The 20,996-nt window shown below is 44.8% G+C and overlaps 1 protein-coding gene across 2 annotated transcripts in view; it reads left to right on the forward strand.

Moving 5' to 3' along the window:
- RALGAPA2 (Ral GTPase activating protein catalytic subunit alpha 2) overlaps positions 1–20,996 on the forward strand; it is a 282,520-nt gene that overhangs the window by 88,348 nt on the left and 173,176 nt on the right. Inside the window, exons 14-18 of one of the 2 annotated variants that reach the window (XM_036825221.1) lie at positions 910–1,021; positions 7,708–7,945; positions 10,937–11,101; positions 14,569–14,709; positions 20,800–20,937. In XM_036825221.1, coding sequence (XP_036681116.1) covers positions 910–1,021; positions 7,708–7,945; positions 10,937–11,101; positions 14,569–14,709; positions 20,800–20,937 — 794 coding nt within the window. The remainder of the gene's footprint in view (positions 1–909; positions 1,022–7,707; positions 7,946–10,936; positions 11,102–14,568; positions 14,710–20,799; positions 20,938–20,996) is intronic. The other variant, XM_036825222.1, reaches the window with a different exon arrangement.

Genomic DNA, 20,996 nt, shown 5'->3' on the forward strand with positions numbered 1-20,996 from the left:
GAATCTGCCTGCCAACGCAGGGGACACGGGTTCGAGCCCTGGTCCGGGAAGATCCCACATGCCGCGGAGCAGCTAAGCCCGTGTGCCACAACTACTGAGCCCATGTGCCACAGCTACTGAAGCCCGTGCGCCTAGACCCGTGCTCTGCAACAAGAGAAGCCACCGCAATGAGAAGCCTGTGCACCGCAACGAAGAGTGACCCCTGCTCGCCGCAACTAGAGAAAGCCCGCGCGCAGTAAGGAAGACCCAACACAGCCAAAAAAAAAAAGAAACACGGTCCGAGGAGTGCTGTGATGGAGACGTTGTGACCGCGGTTCCGAGGGGTGCCCTGTTTGCAGAGTCGGGATCTTCCAGGCACAAAGCTCCGTGCCCTAAGCGTCCAGTGGTGACCTTTCCCAGCCCTCCTACCTATGGGAGTACTGTGGAGCACGGCCACCCGCCACTGCTGACGGCAGACCTCCCCAGGACGAGGACCAGAAAGTCCATGTTGTTTACTGTCACACAGAGAGATAGGGAGGCCGCTCAGTTTAAGTAAAATAATGGATGTGAAAGTTTGAGAGTGCTGCGTAAGTTCAGTAGGCACAAGCTCTCCCTGCGTGCCGTAGGTGCTGGCACAGGTGGAGAAAACGCGTCGCCTCCATTTTTACAAGGTGGGGGTCAAGCTGGGGTGAAACCTGGGTTGTCCTGTCTACTGATGTGGGCACAGGAAGCATATTTTTAGAACTGTGGTAACATAAGCTAGCTTATTTTGATAAGTATGGTATTCATTATGTAATGGGCATTCAGATACTTCTGAATGATATGTGATTATCAATTTTGCTGAATCCTTAAGAGAATTTCTTGTACCTATAAATGTAGGTGCTTTGGAGATGTGATTAATAATATGAGCTTTTATTTTGGGTGGCCCAGGGAACAGATGTTGCAAATACTACTCAGGATAACAGAAGCTGTCATGCAGAAGCCAAAGGATAAACAAATAAAGGACCTGTTTGCCCAGAGCTTGGCAGGGTTACTGTTTAGGGTAAGTCTTTTTTATTAAAACACTGCAAATGCAAGAAATGAATTGGATTTTACAGCAAATTAGTTTTAATCACTGAGAATTTCAAGAGTAAAATAAGAGTAACTTTAAATTTCTAGAAATTTAATTAGAAAATTTCCTTAGCTTTGTCTTGAAGGCTGTAATCTTGTCTTTACAATTAGTGCTGGTCTTCTTTTAGGCCTTCCCACCTTTCTGCCATCTACTTCCTCTTTTGATTTGCTTAAGGTTGCTGGAAATTAGGAAGATGACAAGAGGTGATGCCCTTGGTGTCGGACCAGGTAGATTTGAAGAGGTGAAGGATGGACAGAGCATGGGAATAGGAATAGGATGGGAGAGGTTCGGACTAGAGGTAAACGTGTGAGGGCCATTGATGTGCTGAGCGATTGTGTTTAAAGCCACAGGGCTGGGTGGGATCACCTGGGGAGGGAGAGTGTATCAGAGAGAAGAGGGCCATCTGCCGATGGTAGAGGAGAGGGCCAGCCAGAGATGCTGAGGAATGGTGGCCAGTGAGCTGGGAGGGTAACTAGGGGCGCATGTGTCCTGGATGCCCTGAGAGCAGTGTTGAGTAAGAGGAGATGGCCAGTCGACCGTTGGCTTTGCCAAGATGTTGGTGGCTTAGAATGTTCTAGGGGAATGAGGCCCACCTGGAGTGCATGGAGGAGAAAGTGAGAGCTGGGCAGTGGAGGTCCCAGCTAGAGTCATGGCTTTGCAGAGGGAATGGTGTGGAAGGGAGGGGGGAGGAAGGGGTGAGCTGGAGCCAGCGGGGGTGTGGGGAGCAGGGTTTCAGGAAGGTGGCGGTAAAGTATGCTCGCTCACCAGTGGGGATGATCCAGGGAGGGAGAGTAGCATCGTCTGGGGCAGAGAGAACCTCGGAGGTGAAGTCCTGGACCAGGTGAGGAGCCGGGTTGGCCTCCAGTGGGAGCGGAGAGCCAAGGAGATGGCTGCGGTTCCTGCATCTCATGGCAAGAGGGTCCAGCGCAGGAGTCTCTGACGTCACCCTGAGGGGCAGAGAGGAGAAGGCAGGTGATGAACTGACGGCCTGGAAAGAAGTTGAAAGGGTCCTGAGGGCGGCAGCCTGTTGCAGCATTGCTCTTTTCTGGAATCACTAGTATTTATGGAATGCATAGTAGTTATGAAATATTTCTGAAAAAGAACAGTGTGAAAGGACTCTGGAAGAATGTGACGTTCTATCCAATAAAGGCCGTGGTCCAGTGGATGGGCTTGACTTTGAGTAATCCAGCAGGAGAACGAGGGTGGACCATGAGCTGGGAGTGACACTGCAGGGAGAGCAGTGGCTGTCCTCCTCGGGGACTGGAAGGTGGCTTTGGAGGTTATGTGTTAAGAGCATATCCAGAATACAGGTAGGATCTGTAGGTGAAAGTGGCAAAAAAGAGAAATTAGTACTCTAAGTAAAGCCAAATATTCCCTTTGTAACACAAGAGAACCCAGCTGTTCATATTAATTTTGAACAGTTTACTATGACTGAATGATCTTGACCTGATGAGAAACGTATGAAAGGCTGCAGAAGTAATTGGCATGAACTCAGTTAACTCCTCATGGTATAATCACCTTTAGTCTGATTACCTTGCCTTCACTGGATGGGTGAAGTGGTCTGCACACCCTTCTGTGTGTCCAGCTTTGCTGCGCTCTTGCCTGTAGGGTGGCACTGACCACCTGCCCTGCGGTCCACCTGGACAGACGGACCCTCCGCTCACCTTGCTCTGACTCTGGAGCATCTCACTGTTCGACCTTCCTGACCTCCCCTTCTTGATGGGACTGGAGCTGCCATGTGACATGGATGGGGGCCGGGCTTAGGCCGGCGGGTGCCTGGGCCCCGCTCCTCACCAGTTGTCTAGTCCCGCATCTATCGTGGGTCTTGGAATTAGAGTGAGAACTTGTCACTAAGCTAAGCAAGAGTGTATCGTGGAGTTGTGGTTTTTGTTTGTTTGGTTTTGGTTTGGGGAGGGGGGCAGAATCCTCCTCATTAATGGAGAAGTCTTGTCAGATCTTACTCGAAGATTAGTTTTGAGTCCATGATTAATGGTTTTGATGTCGTTGTTGTTATTATTTTGGCAGTGGTTCAGTGCATCCAGAGGAATGCTTACATTAATTAAGAGCTAACCATAAAGTAGCAGAGAGAAGATGTGCTTTTTAGACTTAGACAGATTCTGGGTTCTGACCCGAGCTCTGGTACTTCCTGGCTTGTGTGGCCTTGAGCAAATCACTTCATCTTTCTGAGTCTTGTCCCTAATCTGCCACAATCAGGAAAGGGGTCCTTCCTACCTTCCAGGGTTGTTGGAAGAATCAGAGAGGATGCACCTGGGATTTATGATCATCTGTTGACCTCCCACGTCCTTTTGTGAGACCCCAGGAGGAGGGAAATGTGAAAGGTCAGGGCAGATCTGCCAGGCAGTCAAGCGGCCCCATCTCAGTCCCATCCTACAATTAAAATGTGCTGTCTGATCGTTATTTGTGTGGTCATGCAGCCTGTCTACAATTGCCAGATACTTGATTTTTAAAATTTTGAATAAGGAGACTATTAAAGGGGACGGGAATTTTAAGTTGCCATTATCCTTTTATCTTTTTCTAATTTTTCCTTTAGCGTTTAGTTTTTTCTCTGTCAGTAGGTAAGTTGGGTTGGCAAATTTTCTTGAAATGATAGGTGGGTTTTACTTAGTTTTAAATACTTACCAAGTAATGCTGATTGCCATAATGATGCTTTACATACTTCCATCAGTGCTAACTGTGCCTCCTGCTTGAAGCTCGGGAGTATACCAGGAAACTTGGACTTCAGTCCTTCTGTTTATAGCCTGAGCCAATACCTTAAAATTATGTCATCCCCTAAGTGAGGTGGGTAGAGAGACATAGAAAGTGGTTGGTTAGGAAACTTTGTAAGAAAAGGAGTGATTTACCAGTGAAGGTGTCTTGTATACATCTTGTGTGCCAAGACATACTTGATAAAACATGACTTTCAGTGCCGAAGAATGAAGTTAGGGATGCTCTTATTCAGCTTTTTATCTTTAGAGAGAAATAGGACTCCAGAAAAGCCACGTAAATTGTCCAGGTCACAAACCAGGTTAGTGACAACCGAGTCTGAGGCCCTCTCTTTCCCTCTTCCTGTTAGAAAAGGGAAACCCGTGAAGAGGGGGCCCTGGGCTTACGTCTGCTGACTGTTCTTAGCTGTGAACAAGAATGAGGTGTGGGGCTTCCCTGGTGGCGCAGTGGTTGGGAGTCTGCCTGCCAATGCAGGGGACACGGGTTCGAGCCCTGGTCTGGGAAGATCCCACATGCCACAGAGCAACTGGGCCCGTGAGCCACAATTACTGAGCCTGCGTGTCTGGAGCCTGTGCTCTGCAACAAGAGAGGCCGCGATGGTGAGAGGCCCGCGCACCGCAATGAAGAGTGGTCCCTGCTTGCCACAACTAGAGAAAGCCCTCACATAGAAACGAAGACCCAACACAGTCATAAAATAAATAAATAAATAAATAAATAAAAGAATGTGAATTTCTAAAAAAAAAGAATAAATCTACTAAAAAAAAAAAAAAAAGAAGTGTGATGTGTGATGATGCACATGTTTGTGAGGTTTGCGGAGGTGAAGCCTATACGCTGCAGGAAGTCGTGGTTCTGTCCTTGTCTAATAATTAGTCAATAAAGCGAGGCCAGTGCAGGACCCAGTGGGCGTCTTATACCCACTCCTCTGCTTTTAAACCTGGAGCCAGCGCCGTGACCACGTGTGAGGCTGAGTCCTGGCAACTCGGCCAGTCTCTGTATTCTCCTCCTACTCTGGAAGATTATATGTATATTTTTAAATTTATTTATTTTATTTCTGGCTGTGTTGGGTCCATTGCTGTGCGCGGGCTTTCTCTAGCTGCGTTGAGCGGGGGCTACTCTTCATTGCGGTGCGCGGTCTTCTCATTGCGGTGGCTTCTCTTGTTGCGGAGCACGGGCTCTAGGCGCGCGAGCTTCAGTAGTTGTGGCGCGTGGGCTCAGTAGTTGTGGCTCACGGGCTCTAGAGCGCAGGCTCAGTAGTTGTGGTGCACAGGCTTAATTGCTCTGCGGCACGTGGAATCTTCCCGGACCAGGGCTTGAACCCATGTCCTCTGCATTGGCAGGCGAATTCTTAACCAGTGCGCCACCAGGGAAGCCCCTGGAAGATTATATTTTTGACCTACCATTTATTAATTTTATTGTGTATATGCACTTTATGGTAATGACCTCAAACTCATTTTGAAAACAGGAGTGTAAAAAATGAATGAACAGAAGCTGGCATTTTAGTCAGAATAAAAACGCGTAATAAAGTACTAATAACAATAAATGGTAACATGATTTTAATTTTTCCTTTTGCATTGTCCTTAATTTTTAAAAAATTCATTCATCTTAGAACCAGATTTTTAATGAGTGTTTAGAACCTTCTTTTCAATATACTCAACTATTTTAGCTCAACTTTAACATTTTTACCCCTTTAAAAAGTGTAGTTAACATGAATTGAAACAGAGAACAGGTACATTGTCATGAGGGTCACTTTAAATATGATTTTTCGGGTGGTCAGAGCAAGCTTGTCTAGATACAGACTGCTTTCTTTTTCTCAAAGATTTCCTAGGTCTATATTAGAAAAATTTCTCTTTTAATTAAAAAGCAGTCTACGGCCATACCACCCTGAACCCACCTAATCTCATCTAAATTAAAAAGCAAATTCACCCCCATCCCATGCACAGTACAACTCCTGACAGCAGTGGGAGCCTATTTGCATCTGGGTTGGGCAGAGATACTGGCGAGTTGGCACCTTACCTGGTACATTTTAGCTCTGACAACAGATCAGGGAGGTTCCCCAGACTTTGGCTATAAAGATTCCCTCTACTAAGATTAGGAAAGCATCTGGGGCTCATCTGAGATGGACTTGGCACTTCTTTCAAGGGAGATACATTTTGTTTTTTTGTTGTTGTTTGTGTGGTTTTTTTTTAAAGATTTATTTTTTATTTATTTTTGTTTTAGGCTGTGTCGGGTCTTAGTTGAGGCACGTGGGATCTTCCTTGAGGCATGCGGGATCTTTCGTTGTGGTGTGCAGTCTTCTTTCTAGTTGTGGCGTGCAGGTTTTCTCTTCTCTAGTTGTGGCGTGCAGGCTCCAGGGTGCGTGGGCTCTGTAGTTTGCAGCACGCGGGCTCTCTAGTTGAGGCGCACGAGCTCAGTAGTTGTGGTGTGCGGGCTTAGTTGCCCCGTGGCATGTGGGATCTTAGTTCCCCAACCAGGGATTGAACCCTCGTCCCCTGCGTTGGAAGGCGGATTCTTTACCACTGGACGACCAGGGAAGTCCCGGGAGATACATTTTGAGTTGAATTTTAAAGGATGCGGAATATTTTGTCAGAGGTGTGGAGCTGGGCACCTTGGAGGTAAGGAAATACCCAGAATACATGCATAATTGTCTTGTTGTAGGGTTGCCCCTGCGAGCAGCTGTACTACTGTGGACCGTGAGACCAGGGGGACTGAGGGACTCTTAGGGAAACGAACTCCGATGGGGGAAATGCAGGCTGCTTCCTGGAGGCTGGGGGTGGGCGACATCAGGGACACCCAGGAGGAAGTGACGTCCAAGTTGTGACCTGAAGAGTGGGTAGAAGTTAAAGAAGTAAAATGAGGAAAGAGAGGGAGGGAAGGGTATGTGCAGAGGCCGGGAGCAGGAGAGGACAGGTGGGGGGCCTGGAGGGCTCTCAGTGGAGGGAACTGAGTTCTTTTCACAACTACGCTGCGTGGCAGGTGCCTGCGGGACAGGGCACGTGGGCTACCGGTGAGCAGAGAGAAGGGTCAGGAAACCAGCATCTCGAGAGGTCTGGGTTGAACGTGGACAGTGAGCAGATGGTCACTGGAGCCATGAGGATGGGGACCAAAGCCTCGGCAGAAGGTGGGGTGGCAGAGGATGGAGCGAGTGTGGAAGGTGGAGCGAGTGTGGGCCATTCTTTCAAGAAATTTGGCTTTGAAAGGAGAAGAAGGGGCTGTAGCTCGAAAGGGACATCAGGGCTCAAGGGAACTTCTGTGGGGTTTTTTTGAGATAAGGAAGAATTGGATCATGTTTACATGCTGATGGATAGGAGCTGGGGAAGTAGGATGGGCAGGGGGTCAAGGTGAGGTGGGGTTAACAGAAATGCAGAGTCTGAGGAGGAGGCCGGGAGCAGGGTTCAGGGTCGGGGGGCACGCAGGAGAGCAGGGCCCCCTCCCTGCATGGCCTGCAGTGGGGGAGGAGCCAGGCGGATGCAGGCCTGGTTGGCGGAGGTCCAGGGCATTGTTTCCTGCAGTCTGTGCTCTGAAGTCTGCTTTGAGCTCATCTGCTGCCAGTCAGGCAGGAGCCGGTGGAGGCGGAGGTTTACCTGCAGAAGACAAGGCTCGGAGTGGCCCCTGCAGGAAGTGAGGGAGCGAATAGGCTCCCCAGGTCCCGCCAGGACCAGCCACAGACACTAGGATCATTTTGATCAGTGTCTGTTCAGAATGATAACTAATTTCACAGTAACTCAAATCTTGATTGCAGTTGATCAGATGCATTTTGAGAATTAAACACAATATCCCCAAGCACTTTTTATGTTAAAATTCATTTTATTAATAGTGATTTTCAATGTTTTGTCGAAAGTACGCTTCTTCCAAATGAAGATGATTGAATTCTCCTGTTGATTGGTCGTTTTCAGACGCTCCTGGTGGCCTGGATCCGCGCAAACCTCTGCGTGTACATCTCTCGGGAGCTCTGGGACGACTTCCTCGGGGTGCTGTCCTCCCTCACGGACTGGGAGGAGCTCATCCACGAGTGGGCCAGCATCATGGACTCCTTGACGGTGGTGCTTGCCAGGACCGTGTACGGAGTTGAGATGACAAACCTACCTCTGGACAAATTAAGTGAACAGAAGGAGAAGAAGCAGCGAGGCAAAGGTATTTCCTGTCTGGCTGGGTGGCACTGGGCGTCTGAGTCTGGGGAGGGGTGTGTATTAAACACCAGGCAGTCGACGCATGGACTTTCATAGTCAGCTGAACCAGCTGTACAGACGGTATCTTTTAACGGTGGTGTTCGATCGCATCTCCTAGCATTGTGTCCCCTCAGTGAGGATGACGGGCAGGCTGGGAAGAAGGAAGGAGGAGGATGGGGAACAGTAGTGATAGCAGCGGGGGCCGGGTGCACCTTCTCTGCCTTCACCCTCAGGGGAGCCTGTGAGGTCCATGCCACTCTCCCCACATCACAGACCAAGAAACTCAAGGACAGAGTCCACAAGGACTGGCTTACTTGGGGTCACACAGCTAAGGAGCGGTAAAGCCAGAAATCAAAGCCAGGCAAGTCCCACTCAAGGCACCCCACTGTTTATTATCTATTCTGCTGCCCCGCCTCGGGAAGGTGGAGAAGATCTGAATGCTTCACATGGAGTCATTTTGGCTTTTTTGTGTTTCTGGGTGAAAATTGTTGTGAGACCTGGAGTCAGATCAAGGCGGGAAGCCTCAGTGCTGGTCTCTGTTGGGGGTGACACTCTGCAGCCCGTCTTCATTACTGTTTTTAAGGCTGTGACGCAGTCCTTGGATTAATTCCCTGTACTCCAGCTTATTGTGTAAAGATTTTGAGGCCGCTCATAGAAATACACATAATACAATGGATAAGATACGTAAGGACACTGGGGCGGAATGAACAGGGGTGGAGCTCCGGGCATGGATAAAATGCCAGGATGCACGGTGAAGAGCCTCGGTGCTGCTGGGGAGGCGGGAAGGGGGCCACCGCAGATTCAGCTCTGATCATCACAGAGTAACACGGGAGAATCACAGAGTGCAAAAGGTGTAAACAAGCTACTTGCTTGGCTTGTGCTGGTCCTGGGACCTGCGAGGAATTTTTCCTCCAGAGACTTACAGAGAGCACGTTACTTGCTGTGGTCGACTACAGCCTCGACAGTGGTCTTAGTGTAGATGGTGTCAGTTAGCTTTGCTGTGTGACAGGGCACCCCAAAATATAGCGGCTTCAAATAACGCCATTTCTTCAGATCATGATTTTATGGGTTGGCAGTTGTGCCGGCCTCACAGCTGCGTTCGCAGTCAGCCGGGCTGTGACATGCTCAGCGAGCGGCAGCTCCACTGCTAGGGGTTAGCCGGCTGTCGGCTGCGCAGTAGGGGTGACGGGGCCGTACATCTTTCATCACCCAGCAAGCTAGCTCAGGCTGTTCACCTAATGGCTTAGGGTTCCAGGAGTAGAGGAGGACATGCTCAGATTTTCAGGTACATTTCAAATCTCTGCTCGCTCAGTTTTGCAACCAAAAGTCATGTGCTGAAGCCCAGAGTTAATGTGGGAGAGGATGACAGAGGATGTGGATACGGGGAATTGTGAACCAATTATGATTAGTTAACTGCAGAGCCATGTAGTTAATGTGACTGATTCCTAGAATGTCTTCATTGCAGTCTGTGAGTGGCTTGCCAAGGCACCAATTAGTAAGATCAAGTCAGTGAGAAACCAAAACTAACTAGTTGAAGTATGGGGCATTCCAGTGGAATTGTTTAATCCCCGTTTAGATTTAGACTGTCTAAAGCAATGTTCTCACATACTTTAGCAGAAGATCCTTTTTTCTCCCTAGTTGAAGTTGTAAGGAGCCCCTTCCTAAAAAAATATATTAGATGGAGATTTGGGATTGAAGTCAGGGCAGGGAGCCCAGAGCCTGAGCCCTGGGCCTCTGTAGTGTCCTCCATAGCAGCTCTGAGGGCCTCTGTGTAAACCCAGAGTCTGGGAGGGTCTAGGTGCTTCCAGACAGGAACTTGGCTCCCTGGACTGTGGCCCTCAGTCCAGAAGAGTCTGCCTGACTGGGGCGCCTTTCAGGATGGAGGGGAGAGGCTGAGACAGAAGGTAAGGACTTTCTCAAACTAACCACGCTCCCTGCCTCCTGGAATTCTTATAATCCACCCTCCCCTTGAGCCCCCAAAATATTCTCTTCCCTCCCACTATGCGAACACAGATTCATAGGGAGAGATAGGCTTGTCTTAGGAAGGTAAACAACTTCAAAATATGCTATTTTCAAGAAAGATACAGAACAAATTTAACTATTTAATTAATGACGATGGCAGATATTTCTGATTTATTTATTATATTGCCTTATTCTAAAAACACATTTAAATATCCATTATAGAAATACTTGCCGTACAAGCACTAGATTTGTGGAAACAAAGTACACTCTCAGAAGAATCTGGGTGTGAAAACGAGCCACAGGTGGCAGCCGCCAGCCACATCGTACACGTGCAGAAACCTCTAAGTGCCTCATTCTCTTTTTCTTCTGTATTCCTTTTGATCCTTGACCACTTACTTAAAATACTTGTCCAGAGCAGTATGAGAGGAGAAAAAAGGTGATTCACAGATCTGCAATATTTTACTATTTGGAGCTTCGCTTAAAATAGGATTTTGTATTGTTTGTAGAATTTCACTTTGCTTATTTGACTATAATTAGAGTTTATGGGCATAAATTTCTTTCGGGGATTCATGGAGAGGTTGGCGTCTACAGGATGGAATACTGTTCTAAAATCAGGATCTCTAATTTACTGGTTTATAGAAGACAGTTTTTGGAGCATCCTGAGAGCAGTGGTGTAACTTCATTTGACATTGTTCTTATATTGAGGAAGATTTATTAATGTTTTTTTGTATATTGGAATGAGTACTGTGAAGATATGCGAATTTTCATGAGACCATTGAAGATGCTTGAAAAATACTTTGGCAGCAGGAATTTTCATATTCCTGATATATGACTAACTCCCTAAATTGTAGTATAAGGAAGTGGTACCTAATCTGCAGCAAGAGAATCTGCTGACTTATATACATCATTCTATGTATGACGTTTGCTGAGCAGCACAGGCTATGAAAGGAATAATAATGAATTCAGTCTCTGGATTATTTTTCTTGTCTCGTAGGCTGTGTTCCAGATTCTCAGAAAGGAACCACCGTGGGGAGATCCTTTTCTCTGAGCTGGCGGAGCCACCCCGATGTGGCCGAGCCCATGCGATTCAGGAGTGCCACCACATCCGGGGCGCCGGGAGTTGAGAAAGCGAGAAACGTCGTCCGCCAGAAAGCAACCGGTAAGCACGTGTTCCAGTATTTCTCAAAGGAATGGATTTATAGGAATCAAATGTTTTTAAAGTTTTAAAATTCCACTCAGAACTTAAACACCAGGCCTTTTATTAACTGAGATGTCTCTGTCTTCTCAACTTTCTGTCTAACTACTTTCTGAATCAGTTTGTGACATTTATTTCTAAATCCTTCATTGTGAAAAAGAACTTGAGATGTTAATATCGAGTGAGATATTTGTGCAAAAGAGAGAAAATAGATGTTTTGTTTGACCCTTGAGGAAAATAGATTCTTAGTAATCACACAACCAGTTGCATTGTTGTTGTTGTTGAACAACGCTGATATGAAGAGAGGGTGGAAACTTATTCCAGCAAAGAAAAGGAGAATAAGGGCTTAGTTTTCAGGACTGGAAGGAGACATTTACATTTTTTGCTTCTTTGGAAAATGGAGCTTTACATGCCTGTAGATGTTGACCTTACAGGCTGTTAGAATTAACAAGAACTTGACAGGGAACCTCCAGTTAATCAAACTATTGCTGCAGTTTACTCTTAAAAAGAGATAACTCTTTAATAAGTAAGCTTGTATACAGTTTTTAATAAGAACAAATAAAGCCCCGAACCTTCCCAGTGACTTTGAGGCTGTAACTTAAGGTTAAAACAGATTCCTATGAGTTTTTCTCAGATTCCTGTGGTTTTTCACATCAATAATACCATGCAATTGTAATTGATATTCAACATGCTGACAGCAGAGAGAAGGTCACAGTTTCCTCTGGTCATAAATCAAAGATTCATGGACACTCAACATTTTTTCCAATGCTTAGTAAAGGCTTACTACAGACAGCTTAGAATCCTGTTGGAGTTTTAATGAAAATATATCACGCCTTAACCCTAACTCCTCCTTGTTTTCACCATAGTATTTGTTTGTCATTGTCACCTTATTTATATCCTCCTGCTTGCTTCCTCCTCTCCCTGAGGAGAGACCTAGTTTCTGGTAACGGGCAGCTTTGGGGGAGGCTTATTCACGCATTTCCTTTCTCATCCCAGCTCCTAAAATACCTTTCTTCCATCACTGGATCCTTAAAAGGGATCAGAAGAGAAGTTTGTGACAAAGGTGGCATCATGCCTGAGCCGCCCAGACTTCCTGCTGCCCCTCACAACCCCTGAATTACAGAGGTGATAAACGTGTTCATTCAAAGCACTTTTTAAAACTTTATTCTCACATTTTAATGAGCAGCAAATGATTGTATATTGCATGTTTCCTATGCCACTACTTGGCCAAAACACAGCCATAGGAGAGATTGCATCTTCGTTTTTCAACAGGTATTCTAGACTAGCAATACGGTAGAGGCGCCAGTAAGTTTTAGAAAATCTTCTGTGCCTTGATGCCCGTGCGGTTCTGTTTATCAGTGTTCTCAGGGGCCTAAAAAGTCATGCAAAACTAAGAGCTTTTATTGGGTTGGCCAAAAAGTAACATCTTATGGAAAAACCTAAACGAAGTTTTTGGCCAAGCCAATACAAAGTTATGTAAGGGTCCTTGTAGAGTATGTCACTTCAACACCATAAACCTGGCCTTTGTAGGATTCATTCAATTAAAAACACTTGGAAGCATAACCTTTAAAAGATAATGAAGATGAGAGCTATTGAGTAGGACAGATCTATTATCTTCATGTATTCTACACACATACATGTATGGATACGTATATATGTATTTCCTATTTTATATTTTTTAATATTATAAAATATTATGACTGTTGCCTGTGAAAACAATGGCTTTTGAATATTTTATTATATCATGCTGTTTTATAAATGTAATCTACATAGACTACATGAGCTTTTACTCACTTCTATTATTTTTACGTATTTTTAGATTTTTAAGAAGGCCCAGAACATTTTCATGGTGGATATTGGTTGTGTAGAGGCCACCTTTTAATGAGAGAACAGCAAGCAGCTCATGACATTAGTTTGTGCACTGTTATCATGAAGATGTTTATTATGGAAGACCCATTTGAAAGTGACCTTTTTTTCTAATCCCACTAAGAGAATATTTTAAGATTATTCTATTATAATTTGCCCCACAGACTACACTTAGACTGAGAAAATGTCAGTGATGGTGGCAAGAGGGAAATATAAAATCAGCAATTGTGGAGTAGGGGAGTGACAATTAATTTAACAGAGAATGTACTCGTTTGCACCTTAAAAGGACTGGCAGGGGGAGTCTTAAGAATGACAGAGTCAGCCTCCATTCCTGAGTATGAATGATGCTAAAACTTTACATGTCTAAAGTGAATGGTTAAAGCAAGTCAATTAATTTTCACACAAAATAATCTATATTTTATTATCTCTAAAATATCTATGATCAGTTTTGGAAAAATGCACAATTATTTGAATTATAAGAGGAAAACATTTTAAAGCAACACTCAAATGAAATGTCCCTGACATTGAGCGTTAGACAAATCTTTTAGGAAATTTGAAGTCAGTCAGTTTGATGTTTACACGGAAGTCGTTTTCACCTAAATAGTATCTTATACGTTTGTGATTATGCTGTAATCAGTTCTGCAGACAGTTCTGTAGAGCTGGGAATTCTGATAGAGAGGGGGGGAAGATAGGAAAGTAAAAAGCTTATTTTGCTTTTTGCAAATGTGACACTACCATGTCAATACCGTTGTATTCCGTTAATGTTAAATAAAATCATGTGAAAATAATACAGCAAGTAAACCTCCATATTTTTGTTTTAAGGATAAAACTGGTTTTACTGATGGTGGTTTCATATGTATGAGGCCTTTTCTCTTCCTGTGTCCATCCATTTTCTCAAATAGTTTTGACTAGCAGTACATAGAAACTTAAGAACACCATAAATTTTGTACTAAGAAATTGTGGATTTAATAAGCATGAAATGTGATTTAAAAGGATGGGTTTCATGGAGATTTTTTACCTTTTTCTCAAATATCAGATCCTTTAATGTTCAACTTGACTTTTATGTGTTCTGAAGCTTTTAGGATATTCAGTTTACTAAATGATTTTCTTCTGAATACAGTCATCTCTCAGTAAACCAATTTTTGAATTATTGATTATTTATGAAACCATTTTAATCTTAGGTTAGATTTTCCCTCCCTCACTGTGGCCTTTTTGTTTGGACCCATTAGGAAGAGAAAACTGGTTGTAATGTCTGCCCAAGTAAACAAACAAGCTAAATGTGTATCTGATACACAGCAGAAAAAAAGGAAAGGCTCAACATACAAAGCATTAAAAAATGAGATTGATTATTTGTGAAAGGCCTGTGCTCCCACGCCATCAGAATGACTGAAAGTTGGCTGTATTTAGAGACTATCATTAAATACTGTGCTTTGTGCTAACTTCCTTTAAAGTTTGAAATGACCTCCTTTGAATATTTAAAGAGAGACCAGAAAAATAATAATGAAAAGGAAGTGAAAGATCCTGCGGTTCTTCTGACATGATTGTTGCTTTATCTCTCCTGGAAGCTAAGCGAAGCCAGTCTATCAGCAGCTGTGTCCACCTCTCTGAGGCTTTGCCTGCCACTAAAAGCGTCCCGCTTCTCCTCCACACCGTGAGCGCTCTCTTCCCTGGTCTATCTTACACCTCTTGCTCTCACAGGCTGTCAGGTACTGTAATGCTGTCTCACGTGGCCCCCCCCATGTCCCTGGGCTACTCCCGCTCACCTCTGCACCTGGCTTCCTTTGTTAATTTCCCCACGTCACGCATGCCTACCTGGCCATTGCACTTTGCCTTTATTTTCAACGAATATCAATTGTTTCTATGCAGTTAAGATGCTTAGTAGCAATTAGATAGTCAGGCAGAATTTCTGTAACACCACTGGTCTTTGCATTCCCAGCTGAGCATGATATTTTTTACTAGGGGAAAACAGCGATGCCTGCCTCCTGTGCCTTCAACAGGGAGCCTATAGAGAGGAAGGAAATCTTCATAAAATTCTGCAACAGTTCTGAGTGTGCCAATGTTAGCATGTTTGCTGGGCCTCCCCACCAAAATGAATAAACTGGAAAAATTCTGCAGGCTAGACTTCCTTGGAGTTAGTAAATCATGTAATAATTCATGTTTAAAGTAATGATCCGTTTATACAGATTCATACTGATTATTGAGCTTTGAGTGAAAAAAAAATGATAAAAATTGCTAATTTTCAAAACAAAGAAATGTTATTCCTGGCCTTCAGCCAGTTAAAATTGAGTTTAGCTACCTGTTGTTTATATAAAGTGCACTTTCTGGTTTATTAAGATGTTACAGCACCAGAAGAAATTTTTGGCATGGACACCTCAACAAAAGGATTTACTTTGCTCTACAGTGAATAATTAGGTCTATGTCTACTTATTTTTCAGTGATCCTGAGATGAACTGAATCTTCTTGCTAAAGTGGGAAATATTTCCATGTTCTTTTTATTTTCCAAAAGATGGTATTATAGACTAGTATTTATTTAATACTGGAGATAGCTTACTTGTGACTTTGAGTGGCACTAAATCATGTCATACTGTGGTTTAGCAAAGCAAAATTAGCTTCATTCCCCTGATGAGAATCTAAAATATCATATTATTTAATTTCTAGAATATGAGGGAAGACTAAGGACTGTGTTTCTTAGAAAGCTCTTTTTCCCTAGTAAATACTGAAGTTGGAAAATAGTAAGAGTGGTACAGGAGAAGATGGCCACCAGTCAGTTAAATTACTGATGAGCATTAACTGCTTCATAATTTGGTTTTCCAAAAAATACTCCTGCCTGGAGATGATTAATGAAGTATTTAAAATACTTTGGCTTTCTATTTGGCTGATACACACCCATAAGGAACTTTCTGCATGGTGAAAAGTTTTCTTTTTTCACAACCCATTTTTTCCCATTTTGTTTAAGTTTTTTTAACTAGTTTGTCCCGAATGTGTTCTCACAAGAAATCTCTTCCTGTTAGTCATTTCATTTTGGAAGCTTTTTTCTCATTCATTATTATATTTTAGTTGACTCAGATTCTTGATTCCTATATGTACATACACAGTTCCAACAGAAGCAGAAGATGATTTAGAGCAGGGGTTCTCAACTGGGGATGATTTGCCCCCCGGGGAATATTTGGCAATGTCGGGAGACATCTGTGGTTGTCACAGCTGGGGTCATGCCACCAGCATCCAGTGGATGGGTGCTGCTAACCATCCTACAATGGAGAAGACAGCCGCCACGGAGAACCGTCTGGCCCAAAATATCAGTGATGCTGAGGTTTGAGAGACCCCCCACTTAGCGTGGAGTGAAGCAGGCCGTGCTTGGTCCGTGCTTTCCTGCCTCTGCCATCCTCACTCCTGGTTTTACAGCACAAAGGGTGAAGGGACCTAGCACTATGGTGACTTTGAGGACGCTCTCCTGATCTGTTTCATCTGAAAACCACAGTCGCAAGCTCCTCCCTCATCTGAAGCCATTTCTTCTTTTCCAGAAAAGTGAACCACGGTCCCGTGTGACTGTCCTATCAAGAGTCTGGGCCCAGAGAGATGCACGTCAGTCCCCAGTCTGAGATTGTACATCTGCCACTGACTGGCACACGAGAGAATTAAATGTGTGCTCCAGTTTGAATTCTGGTGTTGGCATATCTTGCTAACCTTTTGCTAAATACAGATGTAGTAGGCATACATCTGCATGTGCATAATACACAGGCAATTTTAATGTTGACCTCCTGGCCACACGTTCTTTACTATAAGATGATTGCTAATTTTGTTTTCATTTAAGTTAACATTTCTTGGTTTTGTTCCTTGTCTATATGATTATTCAACCCACCAAAATTGTTTTAATAACTGAAACTGTAGAGAGTTACTTACCTTCACCCACTATGATGTCTTATTCTGATCCCTTTGGGGCTCTTTATTTGGTGGCAGCAGAACTTTGGGACAGTCACAACCACCTATATTCCGTTAATTAGTATGAATAGCTGCATAAACGAACACTTGGGGGTGGAACTGGCAGTTTCAGTGATTTCCTTTTTTTCTCCTTTGTGGAAACAATTCTTTCCAGCTGTTTTGCAATTTTAACTGCTTTTATGTTGGGACATTTATCAATCTGTAGCACTTACAGGCCGTGCAGACGGTAGATTTTATTTTTCTTTGGGGAATATTGTAATAGTAGTAATTAGAGGATCAGTGATCTTCCCTTGTTCCAAAAGAGGCTTAATGGGACCTGATTGAAAGTCTCACTTTGCTGCGTCTGCATCTGGTTCTCCGGCTTCCAGGTAGTGCCCAGCTACCAGGATGTGCTTGTGGGCAGGGCTCAGGCTGATTCACCTGTGGTCCTCGTGGGACACGTCAAGGTTGAGTTGATTTATGTCTCTTGTGCTTTTCATAGGGTCAACTTGGTTTGTGCACAGTGCTTTAAAAGTTAGGAAATGGCACAATTAATTTTGCTTGTGCAACCTCGTATGAGGGGTAAATGGAACCCAGAATTTTGGTGATTGAAGAATGAGTCTCAGTATGTTTAATAAGATGGAATAAGGAAGCCTTAGATTAAAGAGTGAATGAAATTTCTTCTGAAAAGTAGTCAGATTCCTGAATAGAAGTTTCTGAAGAGTTTACACATTTAATTTAATCATGCCTATTCTTCTCTCAGTGTGGGAAAAAATGAAATTAATCCTTATTCGATCATTTTTCTGGTGCTTTGAATAAGCTTTGGAAAGCAATGATTTAGTAGTGGTGTTGTGTAACTTACACTATCAAGAAGCTAGAAAGTTGGTGCTTTCAGAGTTTGGGTTATTGGGTTAGCTCTGCTTGAGAGAAAGTGAATGATTTGGTGAATCTGACGTAGAATTCAGCTCTTAGAAGTGATTCAAATTGCGTGATAGTCAAAACAGAGAATGCATTAGACCTCCCAGAATTTATAACACAATTTTTATATAACCTAGACTGTCCTTTTTATATTTTGCATATCAGATAATCCTCTACCTTGATATTTGCATATCAGTGTTAAATGGTTTTAATCTGTTATGAAAGAGCAGTTGCTACAGCTGACCCTGTAGAAGGGGCGCAGCCTTAACAAAAATAAAAAGCCAGCAGAGGGAGCTCGAGAACTGTTTAAAAAAGAAAAAGGAAAAAGGTATTAAGAAAATGTTTCTGATATTCATTTGTTCATCTATACAAAACAAATCTTGAGTATATACTTAGTACAGAGTATGAGAAAAGGCCAAAAAGTGTACATATACAAATCAGGAAATTGGGTTTAACTTGTGGGATAAGGAGAATTTACATCCTTTTTTTCACACTCTGTCAACATAACAGCCAAGTACAGGGACAGCTCAGGGCACCGTCCCCACACAGCCTGACAGCTCCCCGGACCCATGGTTCTCCCCTTCCCTCCCACTCTTCTCGGCGGTTCCTGTCCCACCTCTTCCCATGGTTTCTGCAGGCTTGGACTCCCTCCATCTGAGAAGGCCCTACCAACAGGTTTACAAAAACAGAGCATTAAAGCCACATCAGGCCAGCCTGTTGGGAAGGCAGACCAGCTGGCCATGGCAGGCTCTTCGTCCGTCTGTTGTCTGAGGACCAGTGGGGGACACTCGAGTTTGGAAGCCGTGGTGCTGCGGCTCTGTTGCATCCCACCAGATGGCGTCGTTCTTTATCTTGAAAATGATGCTGCCACTGTTGGCCCCGCTCTTATTTGTTTCTGCTCAGAGCCCAGAAACCAACATCTACCAGTTCTTGGCATCACGTTTAAGGGAATAAAACCCACTCTTCCCACTGTCCATAAAGACCAGCGGGTGCCAGTTATCTTTTAGAGAAGTAGGAAGCTCTTGGGCTCCCTCTGCTGACCTGCTGACATGGGATTTACAAGCAGGTTCATTAACGAGTAGAAACCCTTCCCAGAAGGTGTCAGTGTCTTGCATAACTAGAATAAACAATGAAAGAAGACAGCGGGAAGGATGGTCCGTGGGGTCCTCTGGCTTCTGTTGCCCGCTGCCGAGGAGCCTGGGAGTAGAGCCGAGGGGGCTGGTTTCTGCTCCGGGATGCTGGGCGGAGCATCCCAGCGCACTTAGGATGTCCGGTGTTTCTCGTGGCTATTCAGGAGCAGGGAAGAGCAGAGACAGCCTGGAAGGACGAGGCTGTAACAGGTCTGTCTGCTCCTGCCACCTTCCCTTACTCTGCTTGTCCCCTAAGCCCAACTTCCCATCAGTATCTGAATGGAGAATGTGGCCCGGGACTTTGCATTATAAGCGAGGGATCACACACATTTCACGGCTTTGAGGTCTGGTAACTTGTATCAGTGTACTTAAAAATGGAGTTTTTATGTGGATAGTGAAAATAAAAGCAGCAGTCCTTCGGTGAAATCCTCTGTGTTATATTTAGAACCTTCCTACATACACCTTCTTGGTTGGGGCCGACCAGCTCTTTGGATTGTGGCTCTGGTGAAAGGGTTACACAGAATGGGGGCACCTTGGTGGCGAGTTGCATTTCAGGTGAGGGATCAGGTGACACTTCCAGGTAAGAGGGTACAGGCTGAATTTTGATGAGTCCCTTTTTAGAAGGACTGAAACTTCAGCTAATGAAAATTTGGGGAAAATATGGGTGTAGAGTTCCGTGACTGCACGAGGGAGCGTGGAGCCTGGGGGGCAGGCAGCGGTGGGGGTCACACGCAGGACCACGTGGCGAGTCCTACAGGAGGGGCGCCTGGGCGGCCCGGGGGAGGTCAGCCTCGAGGGGGGAGCAGCAGGGGCTCTGTGGGCGGGGCCTGCTCAAGACTTAAAGTGAGGGAGAGCTCCTGGCGGGGGATCAAGCCTGTGGGGTGACCTCTAGGGGCCCTGGAGCGCGAGCCTGACGGACAGTGATGGGGGCCTCGGGCCTCCGCAGGAGGAGTGGCGCGGTCGCATCTCTCTCGTAGCGGGACCTCTCTGAGGCCACAAGTTAGGAGGCTGATAATGATGCCAGAGCAGAGGGATGATGGAACTCCAGAGCTGCAGAGAGGAGGTGGGGTGACTCCTCAGCACCTTGGGTTGTCTTTGGAGACTAAAATGAACCGTGAAGTTTAGAAACGAGCTTGGAGGGACTTCCCTTCTTTAGGGGAATATGGTTCATAGATATCTTAGCTGGGATCACCCAGTGGTCAGTGCTCAGCTGTGGTTTTCTATGTTATGACATATTGATTCTCTAAAAACACCAGTGGGTCGTTTTTGTACTTTAGTGATTAATTCAACCTTGCATTTGGTGAAATGTCATTAAATAATTACAGTATTTTATTTTGGACAGTTGTACATTTATCTGTTAAAAAGAATAATCAAGTTGAAATTCCCATTTCTTTTTATCTTCCTTTAGGGCGTGTGTGTGTGTGTGCGTGTGTGTGTGTGCGTGCGCGTGATGTTCCACTCTTTCACATGTAAGTGACCTTCCCCTGCATCTCCCGGATCCCTCTTCCCTTGACATGCCTGTCCCTGAAACTCCAATGACTTTCACGGTTCTCAACCATTCTGCTCGCTCTCCCTTCTTTTTTTCTTCACTTTGATTGAAAGAAAATGCTTTGTAGAACTTAAAAGACAAATGTACACTTGGAGTGGAATGTTACTGTTAACAAGTGTAGAAAACTTTATGATGTGAAAGACAATGATCTTACTGCACAATTTTTGTGGAAAAAAATAGTATCTAAAACTATGATTTTTAGAATCAGTTGTTGTAAGTAGTGAAATTATTTTTAAAAATCGTGAAATACATCCCCGCATGTTCTGTGTCAATGCCCACAGAAGTGGAAGAATGCCCGCAGCCGGAAAATGCAGCTGCAGCCGAATCCGGCCCCCTGGCGGCAGCCGAGCAGCAGCCAATGGTTCGGAGCAGCAGCAGCCCTGACGTCACGGAGCCGCTGTGCTCAGAGGCCCCTCCGGGTACCAGCAGCTTCCCTTACTCACGCGGGACCGTAGATTCTGGCCGGGAAGAGGCTGCA

The sequence above is a fragment of the Balaenoptera musculus genome, chromosome 15, assembly GCF_009873245.2.
Source record: "Balaenoptera musculus isolate JJ_BM4_2016_0621 chromosome 15, mBalMus1.pri.v3, whole genome shotgun sequence".
Taxonomy (NCBI): domain Eukaryota; kingdom Metazoa; phylum Chordata; class Mammalia; order Artiodactyla; family Balaenopteridae; genus Balaenoptera; species Balaenoptera musculus.